This window comes from Lotus japonicus, chromosome 3 (assembly GCF_012489685.1).
Source record: "Lotus japonicus ecotype B-129 chromosome 3, LjGifu_v1.2".
Classification (NCBI taxonomy): domain Eukaryota; kingdom Viridiplantae; phylum Streptophyta; class Magnoliopsida; order Fabales; family Fabaceae; genus Lotus; species Lotus japonicus.
Genome location: NC_080043.1, coordinates 96000209 through 96027280, shown reverse-complemented (window position 1 = coordinate 96027280; position 27072 = coordinate 96000209). Strand labels below are relative to the sequence as shown.

The 27072-nt window shown below is 37.2% G+C and overlaps 5 protein-coding genes across 6 annotated transcripts; 1 reads left to right on the top strand and 4 right to left on the bottom strand.

Annotated features, from left to right (window-relative positions):
• The first annotated feature begins 681 nt into the window (after nt 1-681).
• Nucleotides 682-2487, top strand: LOC130747844 (cytochrome P450 89A2-like). Its single transcript, XM_057600893.1, has 2 exons — nt 682-1110; nt 1277-2487. Exons 1-2 carry the CDS (start codon nt 682-684, stop codon nt 2387-2389), a joined length of 1542 nt encoding a protein of 513 aa, XP_057456876.1. The 3' UTR covers nt 2390-2487.
• Nucleotides 2488-2638: 151 nt separating this feature from the next.
• On the bottom strand, nt 2639-6548 carry LOC130747845 (embryogenesis-associated protein EMB8). The gene is made up of 8 exons (XM_057600894.1): nt 6120-6548; nt 5562-5690; nt 5331-5462; nt 4622-4764; nt 4425-4522; nt 4242-4336; nt 3767-3820; nt 2639-3106 (listed from the first exon to the last, which is right to left on the bottom strand). Exons 1-8 carry the CDS (start codon nt 6528-6530, stop codon nt 2900-2902), a joined length of 1269 nt encoding a protein of 422 aa, XP_057456877.1. The 5' UTR covers nt 6531-6548; the 3' UTR covers nt 2639-2899.
• A 1988-nt stretch (nt 6549-8536) lies between these two features.
• On the bottom strand, nt 8537-11682 carry LOC130747842 (disease resistance protein RPP13-like). The gene is made up of 2 exons (XM_057600892.1): nt 9037-11682; nt 8537-8943 (listed from the first exon to the last, which is right to left on the bottom strand). The coding sequence occupies exons 1-2, from the start codon at nt 11450-11452 to the stop codon at nt 8657-8659; spliced, it is 2703 nt and encodes a 900-aa protein (XP_057456875.1). The 5' UTR covers nt 11453-11682; the 3' UTR covers nt 8537-8656.
• Nucleotides 11683-12755: 1073 nt separating this feature from the next.
• On the bottom strand, nt 12756-15655 carry LOC130747846 (uncharacterized). The gene is made up of 4 exons (XM_057600895.1): nt 15442-15655; nt 14815-15046; nt 14537-14641; nt 12756-13615 (listed from the first exon to the last, which is right to left on the bottom strand). The coding sequence occupies exons 2-4, from the start codon at nt 14996-14998 to the stop codon at nt 12882-12884; spliced, it is 1023 nt and encodes a 340-aa protein (XP_057456878.1). The 5' UTR covers nt 14999-15046; nt 15442-15655; the 3' UTR covers nt 12756-12881.
• A 5541-nt stretch (nt 15656-21196) lies between these two features.
• LOC130747841 (probable tocopherol O-methyltransferase, chloroplastic) lies at nt 21197-24198 on the bottom strand. 2 transcript variants are annotated; one of them, XM_057600891.1, is made up of 7 exons: nt 24005-24198; nt 23538-23808; nt 23025-23194; nt 22603-22707; nt 22110-22313; nt 21784-21886; nt 21197-21616 (listed from the first exon to the last, which is right to left on the bottom strand). In XM_057600891.1, exons 2-7 carry the CDS (start codon nt 23737-23739, stop codon nt 21498-21500), a joined length of 903 nt encoding a protein of 300 aa, XP_057456874.1. In that variant the 5' UTR covers nt 23740-23808; nt 24005-24198; the 3' UTR covers nt 21197-21497. The 2 variants fall into 2 exon arrangements, with proteins under 2 accessions (XP_057456874.1, XP_057456873.1); XM_057600890.1 differs by lacking the exon at nt 24005-24198 and having other exon boundaries at nt 23538-23947.
• Between the last annotated feature and the right edge of the window lie 2874 nt (nt 24199-27072).

Here is a 27072-nt window from a genome sequence, read left to right as displayed (position 1 = left end):
TATCAAGGAAAAACATAAAGTGATTTGTGTATTTTACATTAATTGAAGTCTTTTATTATTATAATAGATAGATCTTTCAGATACGCAAATTAAAGTAGTTTTTACAAATAATCTGATTTCATTTTTTTTAAATAATGATTTTTTTCAAAAGCTGAAACAAAAACCTAAAAAAATTTAGAAAATGGTTTCCTTAATTAAAAAAGTAATTTTTTCAGACATAAACGTTTTCTAATTATATTTCGATGTGTATATCTTAGGATATATCATGAGTTATAATAGTAATTATAACCTTAATGAGGTTTGTCTATACTGCCTTGTTACGAAGTACTTGCTAAACCTTTTTTGTGAAAAACAATTAAGTAAACATACACATTAGCATTCAATTCTATGCTAAGCCTAACGTTTATGTTATCAGTTTATAGTTGTTAGATTATAAGCACACATGAAAGTAACACTCAAATTTCTAGTAACCCCTTTTAGATTTCCCCTATCAACAATGTTATATGTTACAAAGGAATGTTACGAACGTTACAAAAAATACAAGTGTTGATATAGCCGTAGGTGATAACTATCTCTTCTTACGTTTCTTGTTGTAACTTCTAGTATTTTTCTTCCTCTATACCCTTGTGTTTTTTTCTCAATCACAAAATAGAGTAGAACCTGCTGATGCTGAATAGTTACATGGAGATCTGGTTCATCATCACTATTACATGTCTTTGCCTTTCATATATTCTCAAAGTCATTCATAACCTCCTATTTCCCCATACTCCACTCCCTCCAGGGCCTCACAAATTGCCCATCATTAGCACCTTTTCATTGCTGCACCAATTCACTAAAGATCCTAAAACACTTCTTCAAAATCTCCATGCCAAATATGGTTCAATCTTCACTCTTCACATAGGCTCTGACACAGACATTTTCATTGCCAACAGATTCCTTGCACATCAAGCATTGATCCAAAATGGCACCATCTTTGCAGATCGTCCCAAGGCCATTCCCACAAAAAAGATCATTAGCAGCAACCAACATGACATTCTATTCAGCTTCTATGGCCCCGTTTGGCGCCTCCTTCGACGCAACCTCACTTCAAGAATCCTTCACCCATCACAGGTCAGCAAATTTTTCAGTAGTCTTGTAGTACATACTCCCCCATCTTTTAGCATAACACCTGATATGTATGGTAAGTTATTTCCAATTTCAACGAAAAAAAGAAGATAATTGTCCCATTGTGATCGAGTCTTCAGTATTACATGAGTATTGAGAATTTGCTCCGCAGGTCAAGTCCTACGCACCTGCCCGCAAATGGGTGTTGGACATGCTCCTAGAACGCCTCAAATCTTCATCACATGATGGAAACTCCACAAGAGTCATTGACCATTTTCAACATGGCATGTTCAGCTTGCTGGTTTTGATGTGTTTAGGAGACAAATTGGATGAGAAGCAAATACAGGAAATTGGGGATAGTCAACGTGTTATGCTTTTGAGCTTTTCCAGGTACAATGTTTTGAACTTTTGGCCTCCAATTACTAGGATATTGTTCAGGAATCGGTGGAAGGAGTTCTTGCAGCTAAGAAGAGACCAGGAGGCTGTGTTGATTCCTTATATTAACGCGCGAAGGAAAGCCAAGGAAGAGAGACAAAGCAATGGTAGAGATGAGTTTGTTCTGTCATATGTGGATACTTTGTTGGATTTTGAAGCATTGGAGGAGGAAGAGAAAGGGATAAAACTGGATGATGGTAAAATTTGTACCTTATGCTCAGAGTTTCTAAATGCTGCAACAGATACTACTTCAACAGCATTGGAATGGGTCATGGCAAACTTGGTGAAATACCCGGATATACAAGAAAGGCTTGTGGAGGAAATTAGAGGGGTCATGGTTGGTAGAGAGGAGAATGAAATCAAGGAAGAAGATTTGCAGAAGTTGCCATATCTCAAAGCTGTGATCTTGGAAGGTTTGCGGCGCCACCCGCCACTACACTTTGTGGCTCCTCATAGAGTAACAAAGGATGTTATTTTGAATGGCTTTTTGGTGCCTACCTATGCCTCTATTAATTTCTTGGTTGCAGAGATTGGGAGAGATCCAACAGCTTGGGATGACCCTTTGGCCTTTAAGCCAGAAAGGTTCATGGACAAGAGTGAGCAAAATGGAGGCACAGGTTTTGATATAATGGGAAGCAAAGAGATAAAGATGATGCCATTTGGGGCAGGGAGGAGAATGTGCCCTGGCTATGGTTTGGCATTGCTGCACTTAGAGTACCTTGTAGCCAATTTGGTTTGGAATTTTGAGTGGAAGGCTATGGACGGAGATGACATTGATCTGTCAGAAGAGCTGCAATTCACAGTGGTGATGAAGAGTCCTCTGAAAGTTCAATTATTACCCAGACTTTAGTTATTTTCAGTCATCGGTATCATTTTGCTCATAACAAAAAATCTGCCATTGTTTAAGGTGTAAATTTCCAAACTTCTGAAGTCTTTACATTGGTCATGGCTAATTCAAAGACCTACTTTTCTTTCTATGAAGTAACCCTGTTGTAAAGGTTGGCAAAGTGAGGACGTTCACATTTATAAAATACTACATGCAGTTTCAGCCAGTGTGATGAGTGAAATCCCAGTAACCACAAAATAAAAAAATGTTACAGAAGTGTAATAATAAAGTTTCATAAAACAAATCAGGTAATACAATTTAGAAAATTCCATAAATAAATTACAGGTAATGAATGTTAAGCCAATTACAGCACTAAGCTTGTTCCACAATTATTATTTCTATTTACTTTCTCTGAGCATCCATGTTCTGCTAGAATCCCTGTTGCTTCCGGGGACTACAAATATGTTGAAGAATATTCAAGAATTCCATGTATAAAAAATGAAATATACACCCTGCAAAGTGCTAAGCGCCACACTACACTTGCAGGTGGTACAAGGTCTCTTTATCTCCTTTGTTACTAGAGGTGTTTGGGGCTTTAACTGCTTCTCTATTTTCTAGATGTTGAAGAAAATCCATTACTAGAGGATCAGTCCAAGGGGCTCCAACTGGAGCTTCATCACCAGCAACCCATCCCAAATGGCCACCATTAGGTGTCACTATTAACAAGCAGTTTGGATTTTCCTGGCATAATAAACAGCATCCGTTATATAGTATGTTTGGAAGAGCTTCTTTTTCCACATAATCAATTCTGAAACCAAGAAGCTACATACATAAACTCCTCCCCAGAGTTGGTTATGACTTTAGAATCAATTGTAGAAGGATTTCGAAACAAACAATATATAATAAAATAGAGTAAAAATTAACATGTAGCCTTACTTAATTGATAGATAGATTGTGCACATGCTTTTGTATAAATGGCATGACAATGTAACCCAACCTCAAAAATGTGCTTGGCACATATGAGAGAGTGAGGATTGAATAAATGCAAACCATAGAGCACATATTGGAGCTTATTTAGTGCCTTTTCTATGAGATAAGCAATAAGCCCATATCCAAACGGGCTCTTAAGTATCATCACATGCTTGGTAGTTGGTAGTATAATACAGAGTATGGGAGTAAAAAAAGTAGCAAAAGGGAGTGTTAAGGAAATAGTGTTTGTTGGCATTTGAATTCCAAATTTTGGTCCATGTATCAATAAATGAAGTTAAAAAAAAGAGAGATATTTTCATCTCCATCCATTGTTCCCTTCCTATTTTCCTATCTACCATACACCAGTACAAAACACGTATAGAATGGTAAGTGGTAACACTAATTTCATAATCCCAACTCATACAGTCATACCTTGATATCTTCACGAGGAATGCCCCTATTTGGAGCAATCGGATCATTGGCTGCCTGTAAAAAAGAAAGAGATTTGTTTGAGTTCAACAATTTATTTATCTTTTTACAAGGGGAGGTGGAAGAAGCCCCAGGTCTTAAAGATTAGGGTTAGTGCCACTTGGGCTAAAAGCTCAAATTGACTTCATAATTTGTATACACTTCATTGTCTTTAGTCCCGTCTAATTTTTTATTGTAACATAAAGCAGAATCAGCACTATGAAAATGAAATCATTGCCAAAATAAGTAGAATTTTTTGGATGGCAATTGTCAGCCTGATGAAATTTAGGTAGTGTGCTATTATCGTTAAAGGTAACACCGTATCATATTAACTTAGGAGATAAAAGCAAAAATTGATCTATAAATGGAGTTAACCCAATTTTATGAAACTAAACAACTATACGAACATAAATAACATTTATAAGTCAAAACTTGTTACCTGGATGCAAAGCAGAGGGGTTTGGACATGTTTTATGGAATCCGAGCTGCTTGAATTAGAATAGTATTCATCCACGGACTTGAATCCAAAAGAAACTGTAAAGCCCTATAGATGAGTATCTGAGCAGATAATAGTTCACAAGTATGATATATCTATCCAGTTCGATTAGGTAGGGGCACATACCACGAGTCAATCCATCATCAAACTCCCTAACAGACTTGGCGTTCGCTGCCATAGGAATATTATAATCACCACCTATATCTTCAAAGAGTAAAGCATGCCTGCACCCAAAAAGAAAAATAGGACTCGTTATTGATTCAGTCGTGTCCAGCAATTGGAATCATCAATAAGCAGCTGCAATAACCACCAATAGTATATACTTTTTGAAAATCTTGCAGAGAGCCTTTGAAAGAGCCTTGTCATAAACAATGTTAAAGCCCTTTCGGAAGTCCTCATCTGCCACAACCAAATTGAAAGGATTACACAATGATACAGCACCAGAAATAGGGCTGTTGAGGGATTCCTGAAAGTAGCACATGGAAACTATAAATACAATGGTAGAAGTGGTATTTAATGGATGATGGCAAAGGTGATCTACCTAAAATTAATTCGTCGTGGTTATTAGAAGTGAGAAGACAAGCAGAAGATATTAAACACAAACCAGGTGAATAAAATGAAAGCATATGCTTGTTTCCAATTTGATTAGGTTAAGTTAAAAATAATATTTTTAGCACATTTGCGGCTAAGCTTGTTTGAGCAGGTGTAAAATACGAAGGAGAAATAAAGAAAGTGAAAGTGCAGCGGGATAGATCATAGAAATGTTTGAACTCTCACTAACTTTTCCTTGACAGCGGGTGGAAAATCACTTCAAACTCTCATTCATGCTCTAGGAGTATTCAAAATTTGTCATGGTGAGGTGCAATTTGAATGGCCTTTTCCCAATTTTTGTTGTAACTAGTAAGTGTGAGGTGATTTTCACTCCTCAAAACAAACATCCATCTTTAATACATAAATCTATTAATAAACAAGGATAAATCTCAGAACCTTTAGCCAAAATGAAATTAGGTTTACTGATGCAGAGTGTGTTACCTGACCCAAGTAACGAACTAGAATGTTTGCCCCTAGTGACCAACCAACAGCATATAAATTGGCCTCGGGATATCTAGCAGAGACATGGGAAACAACCTCATGCATATCCCCTAAAAACGAAGCTGAATAGAACTGCATATCATTGTTCACACATTACTGTCAGTGTCACAAACAAAGAAGGTCTCTACCCAGATTCAAAACACCCTGTGCAGGATTAACAGCAATATTCACCTGAGGAGTGGTAACAGGGCTATCTCCACAACCACGACTATTGAATACCACAACACGCCACCCTTTACTCCGAGCTCTAGCTAACAAGTGCCTCACATAAGAATCCCCACTACCTCCAGTCAGGCCTGGCTGCATGAAATGATGAGAATTTTGTGTGTTAGTCGTCACTGAAACTGATCTCTACTATATACAAGGACAAAAAACTGATCCACTCAGTTGTGAGCTACCAGAAAAAAAACATTAAAACATACACCTTAAACAGCTATAAGTCTACAACTAATACGCAGTGCATATATGATAATCATGACTAACTGAACTAACTGAATTGAGCTAAACCCATAACTGAATTAAATCTAACACCTGCTATAGCATAATTCACTGGACCAACTGAATTAACTGACACTGAGCTGAATCAAAACTAACATCTTTAACAGCTATAACAGTAAGCATAGGATAACTAAATGAACAAACTGAATTAACTAACACTGAGCTAAACCAGCAATAAAAACCCATTACTACAATTTTCAAATACCGAATTATTTGTGGGTTATGACTAACCAGCAGAATGAGGAGAGGAGAATCGGGGGGTAAACTTGGGTCATCACCGGAAACCCAGTCAAGAGCGACAGCGCCGCCGTCCTGGGTTCTGAGGCACTGACGGCGGAGCTTGACGTCGGGGGTGGAGCGGAAGAAGGAGGCGAAGATGGTCTCTATGTGGCGGTTCCAAGCAAGGAAGGGGAAAGGGTGGTAGGGACGAGCCAAGAAGGGGAGAGCAGGGAGGAAACGGTCACGTGCGCCTCCGAGGATTTCGAAGGAGGGGTGTGGGTGTGGGATGGTGGTGGTGGACATGGTTACGGCGAAGAAAGAGGAAGAAGGAGGAGGAGACAAGTGGAGGGATCTGATTAGTGCATTGTTGTATGGAGGAGGACAAGAAAGGAATGGCGTGGAGGCCATCACTGACTTTGCCATGTTAAAGCCTTATTGTTGGGAAACTAAAGCTTGGGAGTTGGGTTTGGGGCCCCCCTATGGGGCTCCGCGCCCCACTTAAAGTGGGGAAATTACGGAAAAACCCCCTTTACAAGAATACGGAATATTAAATTTCGTATTCAATACGGAATATAAAGTTCCGTATTATATTACTATGTAAATGACAGGGGTTTTTCCAAAACCCATTTCAGCGCTCCAAAACATTTCAAACCCTTGCTCTCCAATCTTCGAGACCGACGATCTCCTTGCCTCAATCATCATCTGGAAAGTGTACCATCGTCTCCATCATCAAACCCATTCTCCCCATTCATTGCATTGAACCTAGAGGTAAGTAAGTTTGGATTTCAACTTGAATTCACCATTTAACTTGGAATTATGGAATCTTGCAACCCTAGGGTAGTCGATTTATGCTTAAGTAGATGTTATGTTGGCTGAAATTGTGTATAAATTGGCCTTTGGGGCGAGTTCCATTCATGCAATGTCGTTAATGGATCTCTGGTTCGATACGGAACATAATGTTCCGTATTCAATATGAAACTTAATGTTCCGTATTGGATACGAAACTTAATGTTCCGTATTGGATATGAAACTTAATGTTCCGTATTTGGTGTCTGTTTAGAGTTATAAACTTAATTTATAAAATGTTTTTATAAAACTTAATATAATTAGCTTAGTTTATTTATAAAACCTAATCTAATTAGCTTAGTTAATTTATAAAATGTTTTTAATTTAGTTATAAACATCGTGAATTATTTAGTGATTTTATTTAGAGATTTAATTGAGAAATTTAGTAATTGAGCGAGTATAATTTATTCAGTGAATTTATTTAGAAAATGTTTGCTCTGAATATATAGTGAGAATGAAGAACAGAAAGAGGTCTCGAGCTAGTGAGGATGCGGGGCCTACAGAGGATAGACACCGGCGATTACATGCTTCTAGCCGGCGCGGCGATCAAGCTGCGACCTCTCACGCGGTTGAGGCTTCAGCTCCAGCTCCAGTTGATTCTATGCAGTCGCCCATGGTAGAGGCTTCAGCTCCAGCTCCAGTTGAGCCTACTGATCGAGTTCCTACTCCGCGGGTAGGGAAAATCTGTTCAATGATGCATACCCAACACACAAACAAGGCATAAACAAGGGTGATCAAGACATAATAAGAATTGATATATTACACTTTCAAAACAATGCAAAAATCTGTTCAAAGAATACCTGATCAGTTGTAAATAAATGCGAGACATCTATACTTATACACGGGGGTACAAATGCTGGTGGTGGCACCTCTTCAGGTTGAGCATTGTTCAATCCAACTTCAATCAATTGGGATTCATGAAATAAAAATGATTCTGTCATCCCTGGAAGAGAATACGGAACTTTATTATCCATATTGAATACGGAACTTTATAATTCGTATTTAATACGGAAATTTATAATTCGTATTGAATACGGTATATGAATTTCCGTATAGACTCCGAAACTTTATATTCCGTATTTTAACACATCTCAGAATTCAGAAAATCATCATTCTAACTACTTAATCTACTTAATCTAACTACTTAATCTAACAACTTCAACTACTTAAACTAACAACATACAACAAACAACTAACAACACTTACCTCAAATGCTATCTTTTTGCATCCAATGGTGGAGAGCTTGCCAATGAAGGAGTTGGTGGTGGTGGTAGGAAGAATGGAAGTGAGGATGAAAGTGAGGTAGGAGAGGGTGAGAGAGAGGGTGGTCTGGAGGCATTGAGGGGGTTAAGGGGGCTGGTGAGGGGTTGGTGACGGAGGAGTAATGGTGGAGGGGTTGGTGGAGGGAGGAGTAATGGTGGAAAAGGTGATGACTGTCAGAGTTATAATACGGAATTTTAACTTCCGTATTCTATTTTATAGAATACGGAAGTTTAAGTTCCGTAGGGCATTTATGGGTTAAAAAAAAAGAGGTGGGGCGCGGAGCCCCATAGGGGGGGCCCCAAACCCAACTCCCCTAAAGCTTAGATTAACATCTTTTAACATTCATTAAGAATCATTAGAATTTACGATTACAACACCTTGATAACAAAATACACCAAAAACTTTGTAGCTAACATTTTTCACTTGAACAAACCTTAGTTTCAATTATCATATACTACAAGTTCATAATCAGATCCATTCTTCATTTCCGAATTCCTTAGCATGTGAGCCATTGTTTCTGAGGGATTAGTGACCAACACTTTTCTTAAAGAAGTCAAAGACCACAACTCGTTTGGGAGACTATCCAAAACATAACATCTGTCGATGACTATGTTTTCAAGGCGTGGCATTGCTCCATTGGTTAATTTCCAGCTCTGGATTGCCAAAATTTCCATTCGAAACACTTGCAGTTGAGCGAACCCACTTGTGCAATCAAGGTCAAATTTATCTGTAAAACCAAATCCCCCTGATAAGGTTAAAACTCGGAGTTTGGTGAGATTTCCCAGAGCATTTATCCATACATTATTCAAACTACTAATACCTGTCAATGTTAACTTCCTAATGTTTGGAGGAAACCAGGTTGCATTCATTGGAAGGTCCTTGGCTTGATAAATTTTTAACACACTCAAATGACTCAAATGCTCTAGATTTTGTAACATTTCTCGAGGGCTACAAGAACCGATCTTCTTCCCTTCCAACTCCTTCGTTTGGATGGAGATTTTTAACTTTTTCAAATGGTCTAATTGTTGGAGGCTCAACAGCAATTTGGGCACATTTCCCTCACAGTTTGAGGAGATACACAACCCCAAATTCCTTAGTTTGGGGAACATTCCTTTCTCAATTAGAGATATTGCTTTTCTATTGAGTTCAATGAAAGAGATGGTTTGAAGATTCCACATAACTTCACCACTTGTTTTTGAGTGGTGACCACGTAGCATGATAGGCCCATATGTAAGCAGATGCCTTAAATTCTTGAGCTTCCATATATCTCCAGGGAAAGATATTAAGTGAATCATGATCGAGGGTCCCATGTCTAAGGTTTGTAAATTTCGTAGGGTGCATATAGATGTTGGAATCCTTCTAATAAATTTTGACTCTATTCTCAAATACCTTAAGTGGATAAAGTCCCCCATGCTAGAGGGAATATTTCTGCAGCACTCCCCTGCCAGATCTAACACTCGAACCAATCTGAAGCCTTTCGAAAGCCATTTCCACTCACTCTGAGCAACATAGTAGTGCGTGTCAAAGCAGAACAAAGAACGAACACATGAATGACCATTGTTGCTTGAAGAAATATATTGAGACATGCCACATTGGATGGACATTCGGCGAGGTTTCGTCGAGATTAGAATGTTATTATCCATGCAAACCTCGAGAAATTTATCCTCTTTGCTCTCAGATATGCAGAGGTCTCGAAGAAGATCATGGATGCGACATGTCTTCACATCTCCACTACTTTTCACTCCAGCTACCTGGATCAAGCTACGATCAATGAGCTCATACAAGTAGTCCTCTGCAACGTCATCCGGGTCTCGGCTCCTTGTTTCTTGTATAAATCCCTCGGCAACCCAACGTTGCACCAATTGCCTAACATGGATTTCAAAGTCTTCAGGGAATATGCCAAGATACAGGAAGCATGGCTTCAATCTTGCAGGCAAGTTGTCATAGCTCAGTTTGAGCACTATGTCCTTGACTTGGGTCTCATCCTGAGTAACATACCAATTGACTTGGGCTACCACCTTGGACCATTCTCTATGTGATTTCTCCTTGTTTGCTAGAAGCCCTGCAAGCACCACTATTGAAAGTGGCAAACCGCGACAACCTTTAACTATCTCTTTGCCGAGAGGCTCGAGATTAGAAGGGCACTCATCTTCCCTAAACAATTTTGTGGAGAAAAGCTCCCAACTTTGTTCTTCAGTGAGAAATTGAAGGTAGTAAGGAGGATCTTGATCTTGGCTGGTGTGTAAGGCTACCTCTTTCAAACGACTCGTGATTAGTATTCTGCTACCTCTGCTATCGTCTGGGAATGCATCTTGCACCTCATCCCAATCTTGATTTTTCCACAAGTCGTCGAGCACCAGCAGATACCTTTTCCTCTTCAAGCATTCCCTCACCTTCTGCTTCAGCTCATCCTCACTCAAGCTAGAAAAATCTACAAGCATATCAACATCCTTGTGTTTCTTAACCTTCTTTTTGGCTCTCCTACATTGATATTCAGTGTTTGGCATCAAATGCTTAAGAAGGCCAAGCAAAAGCTCCTTAGCTCTACACTCGTTTGACACATAAACCCATGCTCTACAATTGAAGTGTCCCTTCACCTCGTTGCTGTTATAGACTTTTCTGGCAAGGGTGGTCTTGCCCAACCCACCCATACCAATTATTGAAACAGCCTTGCATCGCGAACCACCTTCCACGAGCCTTTTGATGACAACCTCAGAGTCATGGACAAACCCCACAACATCTTTCTCCTCCACTTTTCTTCTGCGATTGTGCAGCAACCGCCCCCTCTCCTCCTTCTCTGTTACTGCTGCTGCTGATTGTTCATTGATGCTTTCTGCAAAGTCATACTTGACTCTGTTGTCATGGATATCATTGATGGTGGTTTTGATCCTGTCTATCTTCTCAGCTACATCATGGAGCAGCTTTGCGTGGTCAACACCGTGGAACATCTTTCCCATGACGCTTCTCCTCTTGTGCGTAGCAATTTTAGTGATGAATGTGTCTATGACATCCTCTGGTACGTGGGCGACATCTCTGATTTGACTGATAACTTTTTGTTCAACCTCTCTCTTGTTGTTCTTGTTCTTCCCTTCAGAGGTTTTAAGGAATGCTTTAATAATCTCTAGCTCATTGTGGAGGGATCTAACTCTATCTTCCACTCCACACAGCAAGTTAGCTTCATGTGCCAGCAATTGAGACAGGTTTTCTAGAAGAAAGCAAACCACACTATCCGCCATTGCAGGGATCAATTCAAGTGTAAAGACTGAGTGAGGAGTAGATGTGTCTGTTTGCTTAGAAAGTATAAATTGATGGTTGATGAATTGAAGAGAAACTGAACATGTTTAGTGAGTTGTTCAATATTTCTGCAGTGCAACGAGTTATATAATCTATTTTCCCTGAGGTTTGAACACGGTTTGGTTGGAGCTGGAAGGCACAAATGGAATCTGGGAAATTGTATGGAAACTATGAAGTAATTGTGCCTCAATAGTTCAGAAAGACTTGGGGTCAAGCTTTTGTTTTTTTCTCCTCTGCGTCAACAACAAAGTTTCATGCCACCTTCCAGTTAGGTACCTAATTGCACCTTCCACTTATTTGCCTTTAATCACTTTCTTTTTTATTTTGATTTGCCTTTCTAAAGTTTTCTCATTATACTAATTCTTGTTTTTCATGGGAAGTCAATCCCTTTGTGTATAAAGTTGCTGACGGTCATGTTTGCATACACGGTAGAAAAACCACTATGAAGTTAAAAACACTAGTGTACAACCACAAAAATTAAAATGAAATTACTTTTGTTGGCTTATTGTGATTTTATATCATGTATACAATCATGCACCTAGTACCACCCGATACAGGTTACATTAGTGCTTCCTAAAGCTTCAGAATACATGAAATTAGCAATAAGCACAAAATGAATCAGGAAAAGCGGTACAGACAAGATTACCAATGCTATCCTAGGAATAAACTCCAAACCTTCTTTTAGCAGGTTAGTATATAATCAATACTAACGTGCCAGAGCTCAATGGTATGATTACATCAAAAGAAGGCCAAGCATTATTTTAGCAGACAACAAAAGGATAAAATTTGCTCATTTCTTTGTTGGCAGGTTTATCTCCTTTTCCACCTAAAATTAACATGACAAAATGCCTAAGAACCACAAGCCAGGATTGGATCATCTCGACCATCGGAAAGAGATCTCAGCCATCTCAAATATATTGAAAGAAAAATAAAAATATTTTGGATGACTGAAATCTCTCCTGTGGTCATGTTACTCAAGAGAATCTCGTCCCACCACGACTCCATCTTGAACAGATGAACTATCCTTGACAAGCAACATGAAGCTCTCAGTCACATGATCAATCAATCCTAAGAACAGACAAAGGTAGGGGGAAAGGTCATTTTGTCATAAATAGTAGTGGTACTTTAAAGTTGAAATAATATTAAGAAAATGAGAAACATTTTCTATTTCTAAGACCAATATGGATTCTTCTCGCCATTTTGAATGCCCAGCACTCCGGTTAATTCATTCCTCGGCAGCACACATTTCAAAAACTCAAAATATGATACCAAACAATCAAAGTTGAGCTAATTACAGTGAGAAAATAAAGAATGAGGAAGTGAAGAATTGTCAAAAGTGAAGAAGCAAAGTATTCACAAACTTGACATCTTCTACAAAATATTAGGCAGCTGAGAATCCAATCTCTGCTGCAATTCTCTGATCTTCAGAGAGAGTTCTGTCTTTTGCTCTTTGTAGCTCTGAAGCAAGTATTCTTTTCCTTCTATCACCTCTTTCAACTCTCCCACTTGCCTTTTCAGCATTTCAACTCTCTCCTCACCATCCCTCACTTTTTCGGGGGGCTCTAAATTATTCTCCCCATCAAGATGCCCATTTGAATGGCCATTTCTAGTCTCAGAAGACCAATTTGTGACCGTGGAAGATTTGTCAATGGGAACCTGTCCAACACAATGATCTGCAATCGCTTTCCTTAGCCGTTGGATCTCTCTCTCAGCATCAAATAAGTCCCTATTTGCAGCATCTAGCTGCAATTGCAAATGAGAAGAAAGCCCCATCTGACCATTGAGTGAATTTCGCAATTCAGATATTTGATCTTGCATTTCCAGTATCATATCATCCCTTCTCTTCAATTGTTGCCGCAATTTCTGTATGACTTCCCGCTTACTAAAAATATCAGAACCAGATTCAGATACACATGGTGAATCTGAGCAGTTTGAATGGTGGAATGGCTTTGAAGGCAATTCAAGACGGTCAGGAGAACATGCCCAGACAACATTTTCCTTGCTAAATTCAGCAGCAGGAACAGTCACCAAAGGGAGGGCCCCATCAAATTCGCTCAGCGTCTGGCCATTTGGTGGGCACTTCAGCTCCATAGCACCTCCAGTTCCTGTCCAAAACATTATTACAGACACAAAATCTAGGTCAGATACATAACATAGCAGAACAAGCTCAAACATTGAAGGGATTGGTATCAGATTTACCAACTGCAATCACCAATTTTTTCTACCATAAATATAATTACTAATAATTTGTGAATGACTCCCCAAAGTAGACAAGCTTTTTTCATCAACTCAAACATATTTAGGAATATAAGTAAATCCAGGTTTGTATGTCAGAGTTATTTGTATAGTATGCCTATCAATGCTGGTAACCAAAAGGGATTACACCTGCTGATACCAATTAAACGATTTTATCTTCACAAATGTAATTATTCCCAATAAAGACAAGATCATATATTAGATGTCCTAGATTGCTGAGCTAAAGAATTTCATTCAGAAACCTATCTGCTTGATTAGAACATTTCCTCATGTCAATTCCTACCCCACTTTACCAGTACAGATAATAAGTTGCATCTGCACACCAGTTCCAACATCTCTAACTTTATGCAATATTTCTGTGTATTTTAGCACATACAACAATGATATTCGATAGAAGTGCCAGTAGTGATGCACAACTGGAAGTAAATAAGACAAAATGAAACTCCAGAAATATAGGCAAGTAAAGAGATGAACATAACACATTGGTGGAATAAGGCTCGCTAACACTTCATACAGAACAAGTACACTAAGATAGGGAAAGCAGTGAAAAACCCAAGTCATTTTTACTATATGAGGAAAAATTAACATTATATAAGCAGATATTATTATAGACTTCAAACATGATTCAAAATTCAAAAGCAATTTCCTGTGATAGAAAGAGATATTTCTAAATAAGAAAGAAAGGTATCAGAGAACATACTACAACTAGCTGTTCAAACTTCAAACTTAAGACTCGGCAAATCTAAAACATCTTTAAAGCACAAATTAACCTGCATTGAAACTGTAGCACCCGTGATTATCTTGTGTTTGGGAAAATCCATTGGGCTGCATATAGCAATCTGCAGATTTCCTGGCATTGAAGGATTTTACATTGCCTGTAGTTACAAAAAAACATAAAGTTAGAATCCACTAAAGACAAAGGACAAATCTGAACCATTCAAATCACAGAACCATTTTGAGTATAACATTGTTATCACTTTTGGATAAAGAATTAAATAAAGAAAGTAGACATAAAAAAGCAGGAAGATTGGAATCCTCCCATAAGTACCTTTCTGAACAGTAGTTGCATTCTGCTTGGGCTTGGAGTCAAGTGCCTGCTTCAATTTGTAACCAAGGCGAACCGACAACGTACTCAACAAAGCACCAGCAGCAATGAGCATCCAGTTAGGCCCTTCAACTTGAATATTATTTGCCTTATGAACCCTAGACACCCCATTGCTTTGCGGTTTCATTTCAAGAGTTAAAACAACAGAACAAAACAAAATGTTCCCAGGAACAACCTGCAGAAACAACACCCAAATTATCATTTCAACCACATGAAAAACATACATGGCTCAGCAATGCACACAAAGTATATGTTAAAATTTCAATTATCAAACCGCATTTCTACCCATTTAAACATCAACAAAATCATTCAATCAGATTCTAATTTTTGGGGTAACATTAAAACGATGAATACAAAACACAGAACCCTCAAAAGGATCTAAACTACTTAAACCCTTCTCATCTGTTCCTGACTCAGATCAAACATCATCATCCACAGCGAGTGAATCGAGAAAAGCACCACTCAAAAAGCAATAGCAGTTTCAAAATACTAATAATCGAACGACAATAACAATGAATTAAGCAGAAAAATGAAAAGGAGTCAAAAGAGAAGGTAGAACGGGAAGTGCACCTGGGGTAACGGCGGAAGTCTAGGGGAGCACGGTGGCGCCGTGGTAGTCGACGGTGGACATGGTGAGTCGACGGAGGAGGCAGAGAAAGGGTTTGTTTATGGTATGAAATGCGGCTAACGAACTGAGTCAAGAGACACTGTGTTGTGTGTGTGTGGAATGGAATGTGTTAAAGAGAGAGGCTGAGAAAAAAGTGTGAGTATTGTGTTTCACAAAAATGAATTATTTGACTGCTAACTAAAGAGAAAACAAACAAAATATTCACCATAAATAATATCGCGTGTTGGAGTCTTATAGATGAAAAAAATATCATTGAATGAGCTAGCTGCGTCAAGATGTGGAGTTCTTGACTTGAATACGATTATTTCATAAGGGGCTTCTGTCTTTACACCGAGAGAATAATGTTTGGTCTACACTCAATTTTCACTGATTAGATTAAAAGCGAGATAAGAAGTAAAGAGATAAAATGTGTGATATTATAGGTAATGTGATATGAAAATAGGAAAAAAATTTGAGTGAAAAAATTGGATAAGTGTAGTGTGTGTGAATTATTATCTTATAGGAGTAAATAAAAGGAATAAAAGATGCGAAAAAGAAGAAGAATATTATGGTTATAGCTTCTGAATCCAGGCTCCTACCAACAGAACAACCACATCAAAAAACACACATGCTTTATTCGGCGTGCTACACACATGCTTTTTATAAACCAAGTTCAAGTGGTTGTTTTTCCCCCAAAATTTTAAAATCATTATTGGCATATGAGAAGAGAAATGAAATGAAAGTTCTGAAGTTTTTGCCTAGAATAAGGCTGGTTTGTAAGAGCATCTCCAATGCAAGGTTTTTAGTTCTTATTTTTGAGTTAAGAACTAAAAACTGAGTTCTTAACCACTGGAGGAGATGACGTGGAGTTCTTAGTTCTTAAAAATAAGAACTAGGTTCTTATATAAGATGTTTTACTTTTTGAGTTCTTAGCATGAAAAGTTAATTTTTTCTCTCTCATTCATCAATTGATTTAATTTAGGTATTGAATTAGCATTTTAATTTAAATCAAAATTATATGAAAGTAAAAAATATTACTAATATAATGATATTGTGGGACCAAATGAATAATGCTAAGAACTAAGAACTAAGAACTAAGAACTCATGGTTGGAGCAAAATTTGCAAAGAGTTGCTTAAGCACATGTGGCAGTACGGGCTCACATGAATAGTGCTAAGAACTAAGAAATAAGAACTAGCATTGGAGATAGGGATGACAATTTCCACCTGTATATGGGGATCCCCGTGGGGACTGCCCCGTTTGAGGCCCCGATCCTAGGGAATTTTTCCCTGTGGGGGTGGGGGTGGGGACAAAAATCCCCCCGAAACAAATTTGGGGATGGGGATCACCCTCCCCGCCCCGCGGGGACCCCGCCCCGTATATATATGTAAAAAATTAATAATACCTTTAGTAATCAAAGTCAAGTAGGTAATAAAAAATATAAAGTATCATAGTCAATTATATAGAGTTCAAAAAAAAATATTTTGGATTGAATGTTGAAATAATACCTTTTTTTCGGCGTTGACTTTTGAGATATTTTGGATGATAGACTTCACATTTTTTTGGATTGAATGTTGAATTTTATATGTCAATTTTCTTATTTGTAGACTTAATGTTATGAATTTTGATCAATGTTATTTGAACTTCAATATACATTTTCATGGAATTTGACATGTTCTATTCTCATTCGTGGTTTCTATACATTTGTAGTCTAGGAAGAAATTTGTGTATTTTTTATATTTAATTTAGTTTTATTATATTTTTAATGGTGTGTTAATGGTCCCCATGGAGACCCGTGGGGAGGTGGGGATTGGGGATGGGGTAAAAATTTACCCCGCCGTGGAAAATGGGGATGGGGATGGGGACAAAAGAGAGATGCGGGGACGGGGATGGGGGGCCACTCCCCGCCCCCGCCCCGCGCGGGTGCCATCCCTAATTGGAGATGCTCTAATTGACGTAAAAAAGAAGTTTGTAAATTTAAAAAAGAACTAAATGCAGTAATGCACATTTATTATTGTTTGATACACATAATAGTAAATGTGTAGAAGGGCATGGATACTCTTGCAGGCAGCAGTCACTGCCAAAACGTGGGGGAAACCTGGAAAGTGCTACAAGTTTCCTTCTTTTTTTGGTTCATTTTGTGTGAAACATAAACATTTTATAGTTAATCCGAATTTGAAATTAGGGGTACATTATTTCAGGTTTGCATCGCCGCAAGGGAGAAGGAAGAGTTTGCCGACTTGGTGTGAACAGGCTGTACAGGACAACGATGACAATTGAATTGTTGGAGAGCAAATGTTCTGAGCTTGCTTCTATCAATAGTGTGCCTCATGTGCAACATTTTCCTCTATTATTATTTTAAAAAGTAGAACAGATAGAAACACCTTGAAATAATTTGAGGAGATTAGCGGAGACTCCCATTTAAGTAGGATTGTATTGTTTCAAAAAAAAGAATGTAGGATCGTGGAAGCATATGAGATCTTTTTGGGAATGATTGCTCACCAACTAAGATTTTATTGAACATAATGAGATTCGAATCATCCATATATGAGGATGTGAGAGTTAAACCCTCTAAGTGGTAAAAAAAATTCGAAATAACTTTGCTCCAATTATAAAGTCTTAATTATATATATATATATTTTTAAATGAGATTTTTTTCCGTTAAATATTTGGTTTAATTATACTTTTGGTTTAATATAGCGTGAAAGGGGGCTACAAGATACTGCGAGAGATTGGCCAAGAACAAGCAGATGCGGGACCTTCAAACTCATGTGGATCACAGTTGTGGAAGAAAATTTGGGTTGTGGAGGTGTTACCAAGTTGCAAGGAATTCATTTGGAGGGCTTGTAAGGATGTGCTGCCGGTCTACACAAACCTCAAACGCAGGGGAATTGAACTTGAAACCACTTGCCAACTCTGTGGAGAAAGAGATGAAACTACTACACATGCCCTGCTCTCTTGTACCAGAACATGCAGAATATGGTTCGGATCTCACCTAGGAATTCCAGGTACCCCAAAACCTTAATGACAACTTTAAAGCATGGCTGGAAGAAATTCTCCAACATCCCAGCCAAGAAATTAAAGTTGATGTCCTAAACCTGGCCTGGACAATTTGGAAAAGACGCGACACTTGGGTGTTTGAGAGACAGCTATGGGACATTTACCAAACATTGTTGAAGGCAGCAAGGATTTGTATCAGCCGTGAACAGAAGCATGATGATTTCTTCATTGAGGAATCGCCTAGTACTTGGAAACCCCCTGACCAGAATGAATACAAGCTGAATGTGGATGTAGGGCTGAGCACGGGTCGGTTACGGTCGAATTCGGGCCAAAAAGGTCTCAACCGACTGTAACCGAACAGATAACATTTCTATTTGTTTCCGACCGTGGCATGCTTCGGGTGAGTCGGTTTCGGGTTATACGGTTGCACGGTTTCCTCGAGCGGATTGATTCGGATCCACTATCGCAAAGTGCAAATTTGAGATCCACTGCATCTCTCTTTAAATCTGCCACCTAATGTTCAGATCTGATGTTAGCAAGTGCAAAATTGAGGCCCACAGTCCCAGATCTACCGCTTTCACGTTCACTATGCCTATGCGCCATGGAGAAATGAAGAAGAGGGAAAGAAGAAATGGTGCTCCCTTCGCGACATCAGGGCAGCCGTGAGTCACAGTTTCATGGTGGCATGACTTAGGGTGATGGACAAGGCAATGAAGAAGTTGGAGTGGTGGAAGGTGAAGTTGGTGTTGTCCGAGTCTCCCAGAGGTGGAGAGGAAGGAGGAAGGAGAAAATAAAAATTACAGTGGTGGAAATGTCATATGTGAGCGTCAGAGGGAGAGAAATAAAAAGGGTGTGGTGTGAGATGGGAATAAACTGATAGAGTCATAAATGCAAACACTGCATTTCAAATTAATTTAAAAATTTAAATTTTAGACACATGAACCATTGGATTAGACACATCGAGATGCATGGCTCTAGTAATTCCACATTTTTCATAAAAAATGTAAATTGAATTATGACATTTGATGAGACTATTAACATTGGACACCGTGCATAAGTCATAATGTTATACTAGTGGCACGCATAAAGCACAGAGTCAGAGAGATATAGAGTATATAGGTGCAGCTAGCTAATATATATATTGTATAGGGTTGGTTCGGGTACCGATGGAAGTTCTTAACCACACCCGATACCGACCATATACACCCGCTACAAACTGCTACAGTGTTTCGACTAAACCCGTTATCCGTTAAAATCCGCCTGTTTCGTCTTTTTTTGCTTCGGGTAGATCGGGTGTGGGTCGGAACGGGTTTGGTGCTCAGCCCTATGTGGATGCGGCAAATCGGCAAACAGGTACTGCTTTTGGGGCAATTATCAGAAATGAGAAAGGGGAAACTATGGCTGCAGCTACCCGTGTTTGGCAAGCACAAGAAGACCCAACAATGGCTGAAGCGCTTGGGGCTAAGTGGGCTCTAGAGTGGGCAAGACAGATTGGCTTCACACAGATAGCTCTAGAAACCGATTCCCTTGTCCTAGTGCAGCAGTGGAAGAGCAATAGACTAGGAGACTCATATTTGCATGATGTAATTAGAAGTTGTAGGACAATGTCTTTGAATTTTCATCCTTTCTCTGTTTCACATGTCAAGAGGTCTGGCAACAGAGTTGCTGATTATCTTGCACATTTTGCTTTCACTGTTAGTGATCAATGTTGGATTGAGGAAGATCCCCCTGGGACCTCAAACTTGATCAATCTTGATGTATCTCCAGCAGTTTCATCTGCTTCTTCTTGAATGAGAAACAGAAGTTGACCCTAAAAAAAAAATTATACTTTTGGTTTTGCAGTTTAGTAATTCTATGATTTTGACTATATTTTTCATAATTTTAGTCCTCTCATTTTATTCAGCAATTTCAGTCCCTCTTGCTTTTTTTTGCAATTTTATTACTTTGGTCCCTCTACTTTACATTAAATATTGGATAAAGAGTTAGAAATGAGAATATATTTGCACAATTGAAAAAATAGGGGGATTAATATTGTGAATCACTAAATTTGGGCACCCAAATTAAATTGTAATGAGAAATAAAATAGATCAAAGTAGCATAGCCACTAAAGTAGAAGGCCCAAATTGTGAAAATAAATAGAGGGACCAAAAGTACAATTAAAAGTAAATACTTGTATTTTTCATAATTATCAAATTAGTGAGATAATTGAGAACTATCAATAAAAAATTTTGTTTGTGGTATTCTAGAGGTGGAAATAGAGACTTACACGCACAGAGAAATATAGTATATGTGCTATATCTACTGCATAATTTAACATAAAATTAGGGTAAAAGAAAGTGTTATGGGCTAAATCTTTTTGTACTTTCTTGTTTCTTCAGCATCCCATACACATTACTTATGTGTATGTTACAATAATCAAAGAGTCACCACTACTTATTTAATGCGTGCATAATTACTCCACTAATCACTAAATGCATAGCTTTCCACTAAACATTAATTCAACATATTACTCAACATCTCTAACTTTTATTTTAGTTCATTATTATAATATTTTTTTGGTTACAAGATGTTTATTATTACTATTATTATTATTATTTTATTATATACTTTATATTACATCATTTTCCAATTTTATTTATATATTTAACCAATATTCCATATGATACCACTTCCTAGTAAATAACCAAATTCTTTCTTTCTTTAAAACAAAAACCAAATCTGACGAAAAGAATGTATTTTGCCACCTCTTAAGGCTAAAGCAATAACATCTTAAAGAAATGGACCTTACATTAGTTTAATTGCAGGCTCCCCAACATGAACTGACTTGCATCACTTGATTTTCACTCACCCCAATAACCCCCAAAAGGTTTTGACTTGGTAGAAGCAATAACATCTTGTTTTATCGTCAACAATTCTCATCCTCTGTTACTTATTCTATCTTATTCTTCCTCTAATATTTGAACTATATATTATTCATCAACAATCACCAATGGGAAACTCGAGTCATTAAATACTATAAATTATTCTATCTCCACATTTTCAGGCTTTCTACATGTAACAATGGCAAACTTGATGACACCCTTCTTGAATCCTTCTATCATCAATGGCATAGCCAAAGCTCCTTTTATGGTTTTCATTCCTGCCCAGAAATATAACAACATACAAATCAACACCTGTGCTATATAGTAGGAGATGGGTATTTGAGAGAAGAATAAGATGGATATATAGGGTATTGTTCCTGGTTAAATGTTTAAATAAAAATGAGATTGAATACAATATATGTGAATGTTGAGGTTATATATATACCACTGCGCAACAGTGAAGTGAGACCCTTCCATGTAAATGCTGAGCGTATCACAGCTGGCCAAAATGGAGCAACAAAGGGAGACCAATCTGCTGATTTGATGTCCTAAGTAGAAATTGATATTCAGCATGTTAATTAAAAGCAATTTGGTGTGTAATACTATTAAGTGCATGTTTGAATAAATTGTGAAAAATCAAAGGGGGTGTCAAAATTATGGTGAATAGTTCGCAAAAACTAAGAAAATATGTTTATGTCTACCGTGATTTTCCATTGTATATCCAAACATGTATTGAAAATAGTTGAGTTTTGGATTTTTGATTTGGTGTACCTGAAGTGAATGGGATTCCAGCAATTTGACATAATCAGCAGTTGAGCACCATGCTGGAAGGTAAAATGCATCGCATATCCTCTTCAAGAGATTCTGCTCCCATGGCTGCAGGGATTCTTCAGCTGGTCCAAGATCCCGGTGGCACCATGTTACAATTATTATGGTCCCACCTGGTGCTGCCACCCGAGCTAACTCGCCAACAAACTATAAATTTTTGTGTGAAGCAGACAAACTGAGATAGTGAGATCACATTACCAGCTTACAAAACAGAAGTTATAGAACAATTCAGCCAACATTATCAACACTTCCTAAACACTCAAGTTTTTCTCTCCGTTTTCTTATATATCATATTCATATATTACATTTATCACTTATTTCTCATATCCTCTTCATTTTGGTGTATATACACCAAAAATGCATTACGTTAAAGCAATTTAAACATTAATATTCAGTTCTACCACAAATTAATGGTGTTTAAGAGAAATATTGAAACCTTAGGTTTGTCAGGCATATGCTCTCCACTCTCCATGGACCACACCAGATCAAACTGACCATCAGGGAATGGTTGCTCTAGAGCATCAGCAACTTGAAAGGAAACCTGCCATCACATGAACATGAATGCCAACATTAATTAGCCACTTTTGTAGAAGCCCAAATTTGTTCAGTTTACATGAATAGTTTTATAAAGAGAATGCTAGACATATAGTGGACACCTATGCACTCACAGTGTCATAATCAGTAAACCCTCCAAAAATTACATTAAAGAAACTAATTTTCAGAATATAATGTAACATAAAAATCATATTTCTGATAATGTAATTAATTGGAGAGTCTATTGTGTGACATTGTGCAGGTGTCCCTGAATGAATTTGAGAATTTTAGAGCGATGAAAAAGTAAAAATGGCAGTGAATGACCTTGTCAGCTAAGCCTTGAGAAGCAGCAAGAGCATTTGCTCTCTGAGCTTGAACAGGACTCAGAGTGATACCAACGCTCTTTGCCTGAAATTTCTTAGCTAGGTACCTAGAACTGCCTCCTATGCCGCACCCAACATCCACTATACTCTCTGGCTTTTTAGCTGGATCCTCTGAAACCAGACATTCAGAAACAAACAACAGATTCAGATCATTACTACGTGTCAGTTTCACTCCCTCACTCCATTTCAAACCATTAAATAAAATAAACATACATCTCATCAATCAAATCAAATCACAAATGTTTAATTAATGGAATCAAATCAAATCAAATCAGATTTAGTACTACATGCATGCATGTTTGGTTTTCAATTTAAAAGTGTTTTCATTAGATGGAAGGTTCAAAACTACTTTCAGATTTAAGGCAATAGAATGTGAGATCTCAAATTTTAATATTGAATTTTAACATCTCAAAGGAACTTCTAAACTGAAAACCAAACACATAAGAAAGATTACCAGAAAGTGCAGCAAAACGAAGAGACTCTTCAATCATTCGGATCTGAGCAACACGGTGGTCTGAAACAGAGACGGTGACATCCTGCTCGTAAAACCCGTGATGCATGTGGTCTCCCCACATGTCTTCCCATAACCCGGACGACTCGTCGTAGAACTCAGCGATTCCGGTCTGCAAAAGCTTCTTCTCCTCCATCACCGCCATTTCTCGTTCTTCTGTTAACAGAATTCTACTACAATCACGTGTTCTGGTTCTTATAGAAAAACCTGTGAACTGCGTTGTTGATTGTACACGAATTGTGTGAGTGCAGTGTGATAGTATAAATAATGAAGCCACGCTTGGTGGTGGTGGAAAAATTGACATCATCATCGTGGCCATGCTTTGCCAGCAAGTGGCCACCACCAAAGCGATAATTTTATTAAAAAAAGGAAAGGAATATATATAATAAATTAAAGGAGCTCAACGGTACCTGCTTTAATTTAGCAAATCTTATCTCGATGGATGGAGTTGCAGTTTTCCAAGTCAAGAAAATTGAACAGCAAAGGATATTCCAATTGATTGAGGATACTTAATAGGTGCTTAGTGACAAGTTTGGTGGGTGGGAATTTCACATTTACTTCTTGCTCAACTTAGTAAAACTTTGATTTTGGGGGCCAGACTATATCTTACAACTTCAACTCTAATACGTATCTATCTACCCCCTTCTCCCCTTCTTAAAGAGTAATGTGTACACTCTTCCTAAGCTTACTAGAGTTTCATTGTAACTAATGTGTTGAGTTAAGCTTTACTTAAATTGGTGAAACCCTAGGAATTTAGGTTTTTTTTTTCTTCAAAAGAGATACATGCAAAACAAAATAAATTGAAAAAAGTTTCCTGATTAACTCTCTTATCATGAGTAATAATAGTAACCACAGTAGAAGGAGGATGAGTCTCCCAAAACACAAACTCAACATTGTTTATGAGGCCAACTTTTTCAGATTATTTAGAGTTTTCTGACTAACCGTCTTATCAGAAGTGATAATAGTAAACACAACAGAAGGATGAGTCTCTCTCTTATCACTGATAATAATAAACAAAGCAGAAGGATGAGCCTCTCTATCTTATCAGAAGTAATAATAGTAAATACAGAAGAAGGATGGGTCTCTCAGAACATTGTCTATGAGCCAACTCTACCTGTTTATCTACTACTACCTTGCAACTTTTAGATGCATGAATCAACAACACCTACCAATCCAAGTGAAATAGTTGAGGATCAATGCTATCTCTACACTTCAAATCGGAATGGCACCCAACCCACCATGACGAAAGGAGATCTACAAACCTTAGAGCAATCACACTCACACTAAACCTTCTTGAACTCTCTCTACTAGCGAAAAGACATGCCCGGTTTTATGACCATTATCTCAGTAAGGAAAACATCTTCATCACCTAAATGAGAAGCAAACCAGAAGAGTCATCAGTGCCCTCACAACACCACCAGTTGAGCACACACCTGGAGAAGGAAGGTTACTGTCATCTGCCATCTGTTGTCTGTCATCTGTATTCAATTTAACCCAGAGACCCACTTATTTCTGCTTAATTTTATGCCACCTAAAAATTATAAATTAATATAAAAATCACTTCCCTTTTAATATAATTTTAAATGAAAAGTAATTTTATGGTTTTATATCCAAACAGTTTGCCTTCTTTTGTAAAAAAATCATTTTTAAAAATAAAAATCACTTAATAATTACATTTGTAAGCATAAAATGATTTATGTTTTCAAAAAATCACTTAAAATAAGATTTTTTTTGCAAAAGGTAAATCAATTGTTTTTAGTAAAAACAAAGGCGTTCTATAATTAATGGACGGAATTGTGTTTTATGATTTGAACTAAATAAGAGATTAAAACGGAATGAAGTTCTATTTATTTTATTGATATATTCTGTTGTTAGTTTGTGATCCTCATTTTTCTCCTCCTCAATTTAAAGAGATTAAGACGGAATTACTGTTTTATTTGTTTAGTTCCTTTAAAAAAAAAGATATATAGTTATAAATTTAACTCTTTGTATATTAAAAAAAACGAATGTAACCATTTTTTTAACTTTTTACCCTTAACAATTCTTTCAGGTAATTTCTTCTCGTTCTGTTATTATTTCCAAAAGGACAAAAAAAACTTTTGTTACTTTTGTGGTATGCCTTTCTCTCTAGCTCGGTCCCAACCTTCCCCTGTGTGCATCTATCTTATTTATTTAATTTGTCTGTTACTCCAATTTGCAGTATGCTTCTCTGCCATTAGTGCTAATAATTGTTAGAGTCGTGATTGATTAACATTTTCATTATTTTTTCACCTTTTATTTTCTATATATTTTTCTCTTCTTTTTTAACCAAATCATCTATCAAGACTAATTTACTTTTTTCTCTCTATCTCATTCCCATGCGTATGACCCCTCCCTGATAAGTTTTAGTAGTATAATAAATGTGGATTATAAGAGTGCATACTATATAATTTTTTACTCATTCACATTTTAAATATTTTCCACTCTATTTTCATTTAATTTTATTTATATCTTTCTCATTCTTTCATATCACATCACATGTCATATCTCATATTTTTTCTCTTTTTAATCTTTTCACCTTCTTTCGCATCAAGATGATGTGTGAACACAATGTTTTTACCATACTATATGTAGAGAGAGATTTCACAAGCTAAGCCAAAAAAATTTGGAAACTATGTACGGTTCTTTGCTGCAAATTTTACTATTCTTCAATTATAACATGATACCTGTTAAAAAAATTTGAACGATATTATCAAGCTAATAAATATATTATGAACTAAGTAAAAATTTGAACCAAAATACCTTTAGAACCTCAAGTCTAATGCGGATCTAATAATGTAAGATTAAATATCTCTTTCTTAAATAGTATACACTCTGCTAAGCTTACTAGAGTTTCAGTGTAACTATTGTATTGGGTTAAGCTTTACTTGAATTGATGTAAACATGGGGAAGAAATTGGTGAAAAGGATGGATCAATGCAAGCTAGGAATTAGGCTTGTTTCTCTCTTCTTTTTTTTCTTTCTTCAAAGGAGATAGATATAAAAAACAATCCTTTGAATAACTATCCTATCAGAAACGATAATAGTAAATAATGATAGTCTCACATTAGTCACATAACACAAATTTAACATTGTCCATTGAGCCAATTTTATCAATTTATCTGCCACTTATGCCTTAAAACTTCTAGATGCATGAATCAACAACATCTTTCATTTCAGGTGAAAGAGTTGAGGATTGCTGCTATCTCATCACCCAATTGAGAAGCAAACCCATCTACATTCAATTCAACCCATGAGTTTATAAATTAATATGAAAATATTTTTTATATTTAATTTAATTTTATATGAAAAAGTAGTTTTATGGATTTATATCCAAATAGTTTGAAATCACTTTTAAAGTAAAATCACTAATTACATTTGTAAACAAACATAAATGAATTATGTTTCATAATCACCTTTTTTTAGTAAAAACAAACGGGTTTTAATGGATGGAATTGTGT

Excerpts from the sequence above, each read along its gene's own strand:
- LOC130747846 (XM_057600895.1), bottom strand. The coding sequence starts at position 14,998 with ATGAAACCGCAAAGCAATGGGGTGTCTAGGGTTCATAAGGCAAATAAT. Across the intron at positions 14,642-14,814 it reads TGCAACTACTGTTCAGAAAG|GCAATGTAAAATCCTTCAAT; the intron begins GTACTTATGGGA and ends TTGTAACTACAG. Across the intron at positions 13,616-14,536 it reads GTGCTACAGTTTCAATGCAG|GAACTGGAGGTGCTATGGAG; the intron begins GTTAATTTGTGC and ends TGTTTTGGACAG.
- LOC130747844 (XM_057600893.1), top strand. The coding sequence starts at position 682 with ATGGAGATCTGGTTCATCATCACTATTACATGTCTTTGCCTTTCATAT. Across the intron at positions 1,111-1,276 it reads GAATCCTTCACCCATCACAG|GTCAAGTCCTACGCACCTGC; the intron begins GTCAGCAAATTT and ends TTTGCTCCGCAG.
- LOC130747842 (XM_057600892.1), bottom strand. The coding sequence starts at position 11,452 with ATGGCGGATAGTGTGGTTTGCTTTCTTCTAGAAAACCTGTCTCAATTG. Across the intron at positions 8,944-9,036 it reads TAGGAAGTTAACATTGACAG|ATAAATTTGACCTTGATTGC; the intron begins GTATTAGTAGTT and ends TTGGTTTTACAG.
- LOC130747845 (XM_057600894.1), bottom strand. The coding sequence starts at position 6,530 with ATGGCAAAGTCAGTGATGGCCTCCACGCCATTCCTTTCTTGTCCTCCT. Across the intron at positions 4,337-4,424 it reads TGATGATGGATTGACTCGTG|TTTCTTTTGGATTCAAGTCC; the intron begins GTATGTGCCCCT and ends AGGGCTTTACAG. Across the intron at positions 3,821-4,241 it reads CCCCTCTGCTTTGCATCCAG|GCAGCCAATGATCCGATTGC; the intron begins GTAACAAGTTTT and ends TCTTTTTTACAG.
- LOC130747841 (XM_057600890.1), bottom strand. The coding sequence starts at position 23,913 with ATGGCCACGATGATGATGTCAATTTTTCCACCACCACCAAGCGTGGCT. Across the intron at positions 22,708-23,024 it reads CTCAAGGCTTAGCTGACAAG|GTTTCCTTTCAAGTTGCTGA; the intron begins GTCATTCACTGC and ends ATGTGATGGCAG. Across the intron at positions 22,314-22,602 it reads ATATGCCTGACAAACCTAAG|TTTGTTGGCGAGTTAGCTCG; the intron begins GTTTCAATATTT and ends AAAAATTTATAG.